The sequence below is a fragment of the Apium graveolens genome, chromosome 11 (assembly GCF_009905375.1).
Source record: "Apium graveolens cultivar Ventura chromosome 11, ASM990537v1, whole genome shotgun sequence".
Lineage (NCBI taxonomy): Eukaryota > Viridiplantae > Streptophyta > Magnoliopsida > Apiales > Apiaceae > Apium > Apium graveolens.
In genome coordinates, this window is record NC_133657.1 from 203,460,693 (window position 1) to 203,473,593 (window position 12,901).

Genomic DNA, 12,901 nt, shown 5'->3' on the forward strand with positions numbered 1-12,901 from the left:
TAAGGTTTCGGCTCCAGAATTTTCATCTTTGAGTGGCCCTCCCTTCCACTCGATGAATCAGTAAAAGCAGCCCGTTCACCAACATTAGTTCATCATGCAACGCCTGAATTTGGGCATCATATCCCTCCTTCATAACCCTCACAAGATCATCAACCGCGGTCTTGAATTCATCCAAGCCCTCCCTTAGAACCTGAACGTCGATTCGCTAAAAGAATCTCATCTATTGACAAAGGCACCCCCGAAAAATCTTCAAGCCTAGCCAACCTTTCACCCGTAGAATTTTCACCAGCCATGATGTTGAATCAACAAATTTATCAAAGCAGCTCTGATACCACTTGTCACAGGGTCATATTTACAACACTGAATTTTCTGATCCATGCGGCCTACTCGATCGCTCCAGCGCCCAACTAGTCAGCCTTCTCCAGAGTTTGTCGCCCAACAACCCCCAACAATCCTAACACAACGAATGTAACTATGAAATCCACGCACAACTAAGATCCAATCGCATGTGCAAGTGTGTCTAATTACCACGTAAATGAAAAGACACAACAGATTTACGAGCTTGAATGCCCAACCTTTTATTGACCAACAAGATATGCTTACAGACTTTGCGTACGGCCTATCATATAGTACAAGTGCAGAATACAATATGAACTTGTACAGAATGATAATTCGATTACATTCAGAAAATGTTTATCTATATATATTTGAGCCTGGTCGCGGCCCCAGCAGCCCACACAACACCAACAGCCCCAGGAGCCCCAACTGCTAGCCGTTACAAGCAGTTCCAGGATTTCAAATGCCTTCAAATTCGAATTTCCCACCAAGTCCTTAGCCCCAACTGCAAGGTAGTTATTCCAGCAACCCACTAGTGCATATACCAAGAAATATACACATATATATCATATATATAAATCATCCCCCATGTGCTACACATGTGCCCGCGTTTTGACTTGCCCCTTACTCATTTGTGGACTCCAAGCTAAACTCCCAGCTCACTGTTGCCCTCACATAAATCAGTTAACCAAATTTAACCCGAGTCGCCATAGTGCCCAATATGAGTCCCCGCCTGGAGACTAGTCCGTGTCGCCGCCTGGCGCTTAATCTTTGTCGCCGCCTGTCGAACAGTCTGTGTCGCCTCCTGGTGACGCTTGGTCCCAATTTTACTTGGCTTCCTAGCAAATCAGAACCCAAAATTCCAATCCAGCCTAAGGGTCTTACAGGTGGGATCAAGGGGAACTCATGCTAATCTAGGCTAAAGTTCTTGTTAAGTTATAAAATTTAGTAAAAATTTTTTTTATATAATAATCACAAATTTTATCATTTTTAGTTAAAAACCAATATAAGATTTAATTTAAATTTCAAGTTAACTCTAAAAATTAACGATAATTCATTTTAGTTCGGACAATTTTGTGAGACTGGTTCCACCATTGATAACATAACAAGAGGTTTGAGTCACATTTATAAATTTTTCTCGTAATAACTTGAATTTATCCATTCCAACAAACTAAAAAAACTAGCTTAAGGCTCGTCCTATGCATTGGATTTGTGTATTAATTTTATCAAATAAATTACTATAAATTTATCTGTCGTATTTGACTTTTTACCGTTAAATTGATCAAATTTTGACCGAAAATTTCAAATAACATATTATCGAAAATATTTATAAAAAATATATCATTAGAAATGTTAAATATACTTTAATATGTATTTTTTCAGTTTTTCAAAATAATAAAAGTATGAATTTCTATTCACGGTCAAAGTTGAGACAATGTGACCTTCAAAAGTCAAATAAGATAGATAAATTAGATAAATTAGGACAGAGGGAGTAACTCGTTTATTATTGGATATAAGTCGCCCTTTCCATTCTCGCAAGTCCTACTTTTTTACGGTTAAAATGTACTTATGAGCATGGTACCATACATATACCAAGATTATCAATATTTAAGAAAGGGATCAAAAACAGAAACATAATTTAATTGCACCCCTTTTTCAATGAGGAACTTGGATTGTTTCTGAAATGATACACAGCACTAGCTAGTACCAGTAACCAAAGACTGAGATTTTCATTCAGGTTAAAGAAGGCGACAAAAACAAGAAATTCTGGTTAAAAAAGACCTCAAGAACAATTAAACAATGAAATCAAGGTGCACAGATAAGTTAAGTCAAAAGAAACCACACAGGAGCCCGAGAATGACTTCAAATCGAATTAGCAAGACATGAGAATTTCAAAGCCATTGATCATAATACTTTTGTTCTACCAAGAGAGTTCAGGCTCTACGTTTTCTTCACCTTCCTCTACCTGCATTTGACATTAATGAATAGATGTTATACATATGAATTAGTATTTGAGTCAGATATATAAAGAGTCTCTACTCCAGAAGGCGTGTACAAGGCATGTATATACCAATAACATTGAATTAGTCCTCCACACATTCATAGCAACCAATTAATGTAGAACTCTGTAACTTGTATGACATTAGCACCGAGAACTTATACTGTCATATTCTTATCTGTACATACTAGTTTCTAGCAAGATGACCGTGAGCTGATTACTCTAAAACAGGAAGTGCTAAGAAGGATATAGCTACTAAACAGGAAAATGCAGAATATGATAGAACGTATATGGTTGTGTAAGTCCAAAATGCTACATAACGTGACAATATTAAAGTTATCAATACTCATTCTCCTAGCATCTTGTGCACGACAAATCTAAAGACAGAATGAAAAAAAGGATGTATAAGGAAAAGGTCTTGAAAAATAAGAGTGCAATTTTTTCTATAATGAGAGATGCAAATAAAATGATAATGGAGGAATGAATGAATTCAAATTGTATAAATTTGTGACCCTGGAATAGTACATATCCAACATGCGTATCAGTTTCAGTTTGACAAATTCTAAATATTTTGATTTGTAAAAAGAACCAAGTTGCAACGTTCTAAATTGAGGACAGTAATTTAAGAGGGACTGGCGTCAATCAAGATTTCAATTTGGTTGCCAGGTTTGCAGATTGTAGGGAAAACATGACATTGCTCTCGACAACTACATATTGAATACAATCTCATGTATTCGAGGGCTGATCAATTGAGAAGGTCAGAATGGTGTTGCAATTATCGACATAATTTTATATGACTGTCTATTTATTATCATGTCCTAGTTTTGTCTCTGCAGCTAGATATCAGTTAAAAAGTTTTTACTAACAAACTAAATACTAAATTACAAAGTCAGAATACCGGATAATTTGAACAACATGATGGAAACTAATTTAATTTGCATAGATTTTTAGCATTTTTGCATATTTGTACTCTCCATTTTACTATCCTGTTAACTTCCCTTTTGCCGGTTCCAGTGTGTTCTAAGCCTTTTCTGTACCTTTCACATTTTCATAATATGATTATGTTTTCTCAAAGAAGGAATCTAATGTTTTAAAATTACAAGGTGAGTTCTATTGAAACCAACCTTGAAAGGGGATCACTAACCTAAAAAAGAAGAGTATCTAAGGGGCATTAGAGTAAACACTTGTCCACAAGAAGACTACGAACGCGATTAAGAAAAATTTAAACTGTGATTGGTTGGTTGGTTAATGCGCAGGTGATTACATTCAACAGTGTTTAAAGGCTTTTAGTATTAAGCTGAAATCAAGCAAAATTTTTAGAGAATGATGCATGTGCATGTTTTTGTATCAACGCATGCAAGAGGATAGTAAAATACACTAAAACATCATTTTTGTATCAAAGTCGCCTTACCATCCAACTTCATATATTACACTATTTGTTTGCCATCAAAATTAAGCTACACAACAAAATTTGGTGTATTTTTTAGAATTTGATCATGTAAATAAATGTATTGTTACATATTTTTGTAGTTTATTAAACTAAAAAATAACATTTAAGTACAAAGGAAGATTATTCTTGATGTAGAATTTACTATATGTGTTATAATTTTTATACAAAATGTAAAAATCACAATAAACAAGTGTAATGTCCTGGATAAGCTCTTAAGAAGGGTATCCAGTGATATGTAATAGGGCTTACTCTTAAAAGTAGAGAAAATGGGTGTACACAATCCGTGAAGGCCAACTGAAGGCACAGGTGGCCTTTACCACAGGTGAAGAGATCTTGTGTCAAAGACCCCCTAGGCATAGTGCCCAGAAAATTTTCAATTTTTTTTATAAATAGGCCGTATAAACTGATTTCTACTAGGGTCTCCTAAATGTCAGGGGTGACCCTAATGAAAGATCATGATAAACGCAATTTTACTATTCCCTCCGTCCATTTGAGTTGTTAAGATTTGAAATGAAGTGTTTGACACGCATTTAAAGGCTTTTATCAGGTATAGTTACATAAATTATTTTTAATTTTTTTTCTTCTGAATAAATATTAAATGTTTAAACTTTTATTCAAAAAAAGAAAATTTCCAAAATAAGTTATACAACTATATTAGATAATAAGCTTAAAATACGTGTCAAAAACTTCATTTCAAATATTATTTTGTCACTACATGGGGCAAGACAAAAATTTCAAACTGCAATATTAGGGTTAATTCGTGCATGAGATGTAGCCTAATGGTGTTTATGTAGGATCCCAAAGTCTTAAAAACAAAATTTGCAGGACTATCATAAACCTATGTAGTCAGCCAAAGCTTGACACCTAGCCATTAAATTGCCTGGCAATCCAGTGATAGTTTCTTTTACAGTGACATAGATGGCTGAAGTGGGACAAATTTTGGGCAGTGCAAAGACTGGGAATTTATAAACTATAACATTAACATCTATCTTATTGACCACATATTGCATTATCTTGGCTCATTGACCAACACCTGGCTAGTTTACACTTGCTAGAGAGAAGGGAACCAGAAACAAAACAAACCAAGAGACAACCAGCCGATTCCACATTCACAGAATTACAATCTCCCATGCAATAAAAATGAAAAACAATTCCTAATAGGCTAGTAGCACCATTATTAAATATGCAAATAGTTTGGCTCTTTTTATGTAGCAAATAAACTAAACCATTCATAGTACAGCTGCACACAAATCCAAGAAAGGGTCCAAAAAGCTTTTGCTAAAGATAATGCAGAACAATCAATTTCATTAAAATTAATTAAGATAATGCTATTAATTACCTTAGTTCTTTCCTTTGCCCTTTTGATTTGAATGCCAGTTAGCATCTCCATAGAAAAGTTGCAATGGTGCATCTAATCCAGCAGAAAACTGAGGATGGTGTTGATGATTGTCCCCCTTTGTCGCCGCAGGGCTAATGAAGAAAGGTACATTGGATCCATCAAATGGAGCAAACCTCTGAAGGTGAGGAGGCAACATTGATGGTGAATTGGACTGAAGGGTCCCCCTACTATAACCCGAAGCAAGGCCGGAAGAGACTGAGAAGTTGAGATTGTAATTGTCATTTCCTCCGTTAGCAGCTGCAACTTGGATAAGATTATTATTATCCGGGACAAACGAAAACTGATGATGCTCCTGGGGATGTCTATGATCTCCTGAAGTAATACTAAAAGGTTCATGGGAATTTCCCATCTGAATTTGTCCCGAATAACTACTCAAGAAATGTTCCATCGGAGCGCGATAAGCTGATCCAGTAGGGCTATTAGTACTACTAAAATTTCCAGTTAGTAGTTCAGTGAAGGAGGAGGTTTGTTTCACATTTTTTGGCTGACCTTCAAATGACTGTGGACTTTCATTTTTTACCTTCCCAGCTGCTGCTCTTCCTCGTGCCCTTTCTCGAGCTTTGACTCTATTCTCGGACCTCACTGACAATCCACCCGAGCCCTTACTAGTCTCCGAAGTACTACTACACCCAGATTTCGACAATGAAACATTCTGCTGCTGCTGAAAAAAACTCGGATCTACTTCAGATCCATGTTCAATAGTCTCTCCAGTAGATCTCATTTCATCACTAACTTGATTACGCATATCCATAAATGAGTCAAGTGAAGGCAACTCAGCTATCGAACTTTCAGCAGCTCTTAACAACCACTCAACCGCCTTACTAGGTTGATCATAACCTAGCCGATCTTGCAAATCATAGAACTGAATTGCTGTAGTGACCGATAAACGAACACGTCTGTCTCGGAGACCTTTCGATGTCCAGACCTTGCTATGCCTATCTTTACCACCAGAAGCTCTCGAAACCCTAACAATTCGAGACGAAGGCCATCCACAAAGCCTTCGAAAATCATTTCCAGAGGCGATTCGTTTCGCTTCTGAGTCCTCTTCTTCATCCATTTCTTGAATAACTTTGTTACTATTGATTACAATTCTTGGAAACTTATCATCCACCTCCATAACAATTTCATACCTTTCTTTATATAACCCACTTTAGGTTTCTTTATCTTAATCTTTTACAGTGTGTAAAAGAGAAAGTCTTGACTTGAATGATGAAAAAGACTAGAGACCTAAGTTCTAGAGAGAGAAATGTAAGTGCACTAAGTATATGTGCTAATGTCCTTTGCATTAATGACCATTATTCAGACCATTTTGGCTTCTTTTACACACATCCATATCTGCAAGTCTTTAAATATGTCCGTTCTTTAACTGAGTCGGATTCCTGACAAATAATTGTAAAATTAAACTTTTATCGCTAATAATGGTGATAAAATTATATTACTAAACATCATGTATCGTTATATCGTGTAAACGATAATTCATATTTGAAAGTACAGTTAGTAAAAATTAAGGTTATAAATTAAACTCGAAAATCAGTTCTACTTATCATATATTAGAAATCCGAGTACTCGTTTTCAACGTCGAAGTGATACTCACTTAAATTCTTAAGTCAGCTGATCTCCGCTTTCTGTGTACTCATCCGACCCAACTAATGTTTAGAATACTCATAAATCCGATAAAATATGTTATAAAAATATTGAGTTAAGAATCTCCTGTCCTATAGTATATGTATATGTAGTATATACCTGTTCACGGGTAGGGTGAGAAAAGTCGAGGAAGCTACGGTTGAAGCTTTTTTGCAGTGATTTAAAACCAACGCCAAGCATCTTAAACAGTAGCACAAAACCTACGAACCTATGCGGGTAGCTTAGCTAGTTACTTAAGACCCTTAGGTGCTTACTATCTCAATGTTCAAGGTGCACGCTCGAATTTAAGTAGGAATAGTGACGCTTAGACGATAAGCTAGCTTTGTTCAGAATTAGTTGAGTTGAGGGTAACAAGTCTTTGCTAGATAAATAAATTCAAAGATTTATAATGATAAATAAATAGGCATCAGATGCTAATCAGAGGGGTCTAGTACTTTTAACATACTCCCTCCGTCTCGTTTGATTCTATACGTTTACTATTTGCTAGTATTTCGAGACTTCTATAAAGTATAGTTTCATAATGTTTTTTTCAAATTTTTTTTTGAATAAAAATTTAAACATTAAATTTTTATTCAGAAAAAAAAAGAATTTTAAAAAGTATTGTGAAATTATGTTTTAAATGAGTATTGAAAAGCGTCCCAAAAAATGACGTATAGAATTCAATGGCACCGAGGGAGCAGTAGATATCTCCATATATACTTTTGAGTCAAGCATGCAGTAAATGTGTACTATTAACTTGCTTACAGATCTACAAACAACAAGCTTTTTCATGTAAAAAGCTAACAGGGCACCTACCAATTCTTCAACAGTTTGTTTGTACAGTTGGACTAGTCAGCTAAACGATAATAAATAATAAAGTACACAATTTAAAAGTACTGGTTCATGCATTCACTTATTTCAAACATTGTGAGATTTATATTGCATATTAGTATCAGAGGCTATGTTTAATAGATATGTGAGTACACTCAACAATTGTGTACTTGCCAACCAGCCTCAAATTGTAAGGTTGGATGCTAACCAGGTCTAATTTTCTTGTCTAGACTAAGTAATTTATTTGGAGAGAGAAGGTAAAAGTTAGGGCTTTAATTAAATTTTAGGGAAATGGATGTTTGGTTCCATCCCGACTCTCCACTTCAAATCTGATTCCCGTCCCTGACTCATTCCCCGTCGGGGATTATATATCATTTTATGTCTCCGGCCTTAACGAGGAATATAGATATAGTAATCGGGGATATTTTATTTCAACCAAAGTTTTTATTAAATAAATTTTTCATGCAAGATGTAAAAAGGAAGTAGCAAAAACTAAATATTATATTGCAAATTCTAATAATTTTGTCTTTTAATACATAAAATATTTATGTAAAATCAAAGTACATTTGTATTAACTTCACTCTAACATTATACTTTAAAAAAAAAAGGTATTCAAAAATATCTCTGACAAAATAGAAAATGTAAATTGTCTCTAACACTTAAATATTTTTTTGAAGAAATAAAAATATATATAAATATATTATAGAGCCTGGAAAAATCGGGTCGGGGACGGGAATCGGGCCGACTAGACATAAAAAACGTTACCAACCCATTTTCCAATTTTTTTTGAAATCGTCCCCGTTCCCCGACCCGTTCTCGCAAAAAATCCTGAATTCTCACCATTTCGGTGCGGGAATCGGGACGGAATAAGTAGGACCAAAGTCAATTCTTATCCCGAAATAGGGCTGTCAAACGGATAATTCGGATACGGATATGCCTATATCTGTATCTGTATCTGCATCCGCAATCATCGGATTCGAATATGGATAATATCCGCTTTATTTCGGATACGGATAATATCCGTTTTTTCTCGGATACAAATGCGGATATTTCAGACAAATATCAGATTTTTTGAATTTTTTTGTCGCCCCTATCGTTTTGACGATGATTATAGAACATTTTTTACGATTAAATATAAATAATATATTTATATATGTATAAAGTATGTGTACAATTATATAAAATTTGTATAAACGTATTATTTAATACATTTACATACACTATAAACTAAAAAAATAAATTTTAAATTATATATAATTATATATTTATGTAATTTATATATCATATATGTATTTAGTTTCGGATTCGAATATCCCGAATTCGGATACAGATAATATCCGTTTTTTCTCGGATACGAATAATATCCGCTTTTTTTCGAATACAAATACGGTTTTTTCGGACGAATATCAGATTTTTCGAATTTTTTTGACAGTTCTATCCCGAAATGTAACAAATAATGTTGAACTAGATTTAACAAAAGAATGAGTGTGAAAAGTGGGCTCGCAAATTAATGCCCTAATTTAGTTATCAAGGGGCAAAGTTATTTTTGTTTAGCCCACAAAATTTGCCAGCTCCAAACAAGTTGTCAAGTAGCATGTCCTCAAAATGCACATTTTTTATTTATTTTTATCAATAAAGTAGAGTGCGTGATCGAGATCTTATTTTCTCAACGAAGGTCAAGTTCTACTTCTTATAGGTGACTTTTAACAATAAAAATAAATTGCATATTTTTTAGTAAAACCAAAAAATCAATTATAATTGCAATTTTATTTGTTGAATTACAAGAGATATAACCTAGCACGAACTAGGAATAAAAAATTAATATTAAAAGATTAATTATAATAAATTATCGAGAATAAGTATAATTAATGGTATTACTTAGATTGTAGAGAATACAACCTAAAATTAGGATGAAACTCTATATAAATTAAATACGTAGTTATAAGGAATTGAACCCGTGTGAAATCAAAAAAATAATTTAAATAAATTATATATAGTTATGTAGTTGGAGAGAATATTGGACCCATGTTCAAGTGATAAGCAAAATTTGATATTCGGTAAAATTATGTTTCGCGCTAAGGGTGTTTTTCTTATTAATAAAGTTTAATAATTTGGTATTGTTATATTTCATCGAATTAATGTTTTTCTAATTAATAAAGAGTGTAAATACAGTTAGTTCTGAAATTTGATTTTTTCGGTAAAATAATTATTTAAAAGAAAATTTGATACTTTTGATGGTTTTTATTACTAATAAGGAATAGTCTAACTGCCGGAAATAAATTATTTAGGAGAAAAATGTTCCTAATTATATAGTTAGAATATTTCCGGTGAGATTAAAATAAATAGTTAGCTAAAATTTAATAATTTAGTGATTATTTAAACTTTACCGAACCCGTAGCATGGTTTGTTCCAATAAGATTGGATTTCTGGATTGCTATATATTTAAATAATATATTATTATTACTTTTAAAAAGAAATTTTAAAAGTAAAATATAATATAACCTCTGTTATAAAAATCCGCCGATTTTTTAAAAATCGCCGATAAATCGCTCAAAAATCGGTTAAAAATATTTTTCCGATTTGACCGATTTCCGATAAATGGCCGATTAATCATCCGATTTTTTAAAAATCGTCCGATAAATCGTAAATCGGTACCTCAACCGAATAATTCCGTTTCTGAAATCTGTAACGCTGAATATAACTCGTCAATAAGTTGAATGTAGTTTGCAAAATGTGTGGGCTGGGCCAGTTGTTTTGTGTACACATTGAGGCTGTGGCTTAACACTTTGCAGAAGGCTTTACAATTTTTCATTCCTTTCCTTATCATGTTGGGCCTTAATAATATCGAATGCTCTCAATAATGAACATTTTCACAATATCCAACATGAATTCATGTTTATCCAGCCCAAACTAATAGAACCCTGTCAAATTCCTTTGGTAACCACAGATAATCAGGTCGCCTTCTCATTACCAAATGAAATATCGTCTTTAATATTTGACACATATTTTTAAATATTTTGATCGTATAATTAAATTTATTTTTTTTTAATTTTCTTTGTGTAAATTAAAATATTGATTGTGTATTTTTTTCACAAAAAGATTTTTTTTTTAATTTTAGCTATATGGTCAAAACAGCTAAAAATGTGTGTCAAAAATGACAGCGTCAAATATTAAAAAATAGAAGGAGTAACTCTTTACTCAAATTGAAATTTAGAAAAAAAAAAACCTCTATTAAAAATTTCGGCTCAGCCAAGCTTCAGCCTTGGTGTGTCCTGTTCCGGCTAAATTTAAAATTTTAGTAAGAAACTTTTATATAATCATACTTTTTATTTAAAAATTAGTAAAACTTTATTTTAAATCCAGGTAAACAATAAAAATCAGCAATAATTTATTTTAACCCCGGTTGTTTTATGATCATGGTTCAGTTGATTGCAAAACAAGGAGTTTGAGCTCCATATCTATTTTTTATATCTTTCGCGCATCTCAATTCTCAAACTAATTCGGAGAAGTCCTAGCACACTCGTATCCACCGAGCATGACAATCCACTTACTTACCTGGGTTGATTGCATATCTAAATTTTCTCCTACCTTAAACATAGAAAGAACAGACATGTAAAGAATGTAAAGATTTTAAATGTAAGTTATGTCCTTTCTCCCAAACTACACAGATCACTAGATCAGGGCATTTGTACATTGGCACATTGACGCTGATAAGGTATAAGAGACCCGGCTAGGAATCAACCTGAATCTAAAGGATACCAGGCTCGATCGATATACCGGGACCCCCCCTCCCAGAATATTCAGATGGAGAGACCAGGCCCAGTTCCATCTTATGACCCGGATCCGGACTTACCTGCCCGCATGGGTCCGGATCAGGGCTAAGACCTCCATGAAGGAAGCCCCAGCAAGCACATGCACATCCCACAACCTGCCAAGGAAGGGTACGTGGGCACGTGACTATGACAGCTATCAACAACCAACACACCAGACAAGCACAACGCGTGTCAGAAGGCCGTTAGGACACTCTGGAGGTGGTCCTCCCCTGGACACGTGTAAGCAATCCCCCCAAGCCAGGCGTCCTCTGCTCCTAAGATCCAACAGCCCTGATTTAGAGGTAACTACCCCTAAACCCTACCTTTGGGCTATATATACCCCCAAGGCTGAAGGGTTTATGGGTTAGAAAATATTCACAATCTTGCACACTCACTCTCTATCTCTCTCTCTCTCATATCCATACACACACAGCAACCTCTCAATTACATACATACATATTCATCATCTCCAAAACCCTGTTCTTATTCTTACACCGGAGGCGCCGTGGGAACCAAACCCCCCTTCCGGTGTTGTTTTGCAGATGCCCAACCAGCAACTACACCTCATTTACACCCAGAAGGTCCAGGAACGGCGTCGGACGGAGCTGCCCGCTCACCGGAGTTATCATTTGGCGCTAGAAGGAGGGGGCTCCATCCTTGGGTCTCGGTGCCCCTGGATTCATCTTCATTAGCAAACTCTTGAGAGAGTCCACTTTTAAGCCTGTAAGAACACAAGCAACCATAACCTTTCTTGAATATGAATGTTCATTTTAGCCACGTTTACGTGAGCTCATTACTTTAGGCCACGTTTCTGTGAGCCCGCTCTCGTTTGTTAAATTTTGGTTGTTTAGGGTTTGATAATCTTGATAGTCTTGAAGCCTGGGGTTTAATAGTCTTGGTAATTTTAAAACCCAGAACTGTTTTAGTTTGCATATTTTTTTTTGTGTTCTAGAGCCTGCTGTTCTTGTTTAGTATTGTTGTTAGCAAAGCCCAGAAAGTTTGTTTGTTATTCTGGAATTTTTTTGTAATCTTCAAAAAAGCAACCTCAGATCCACATTTGTAGCCTCAAATCTTGGTCAGTTGTTTGTACAATTGTGGTAATGGCAAGAGCAGGAAAAAGTATGGCTGGTAGACCCTCCGCCAGTAACCAGGTCCAGGATCAGGACCACTCTCAGGCTTATGAACCTGGGGGAGATCGAGAGACCCTCCGGGAGCAACCATTGACACAACACACCCCGGTCTTGGAAAGGCTGCCAGAAATGTCATAGAACTCAATCTGTACAAGTACACCAATGTTCTGGTTGCAGAGGAGCATATGACTAACTTAACAAGCCATGAACTTGCTGAAGCAATCAGGCTCTACAGAGACGAACAAGCCCGGGCTCAGATAGAATTTGAACAAGATGATGAGCAAGAAGAGTCCGGGGATTCTCAGCAATCCAGGAGATCTG

General features: G+C 35.1%; 1 protein-coding gene across 1 annotated transcript; it reads right to left on the reverse strand.

Annotated features, from left to right (window-relative positions):
* Positions 1 to 1,944: 1,944 nt before the first annotated feature.
* On the reverse strand, positions 1,945 to 6,478 carry LOC141697621 (transcription factor TCP2-like). The gene is made up of 2 exons (XM_074502106.1): positions 5,125 to 6,478; positions 1,945 to 2,302 (listed from the first exon to the last, which is right to left on the reverse strand). The coding sequence occupies exon 1, from the start codon at positions 6,299 to 6,301 to the stop codon at positions 5,126 to 5,128; it is 1,176 nt and encodes a 391-aa protein (XP_074358207.1). The 5' UTR covers positions 6,302 to 6,478; the 3' UTR covers positions 1,945 to 2,302; position 5,125.
* Between the last annotated feature and the right edge of the window lie 6,423 nt (positions 6,479 to 12,901).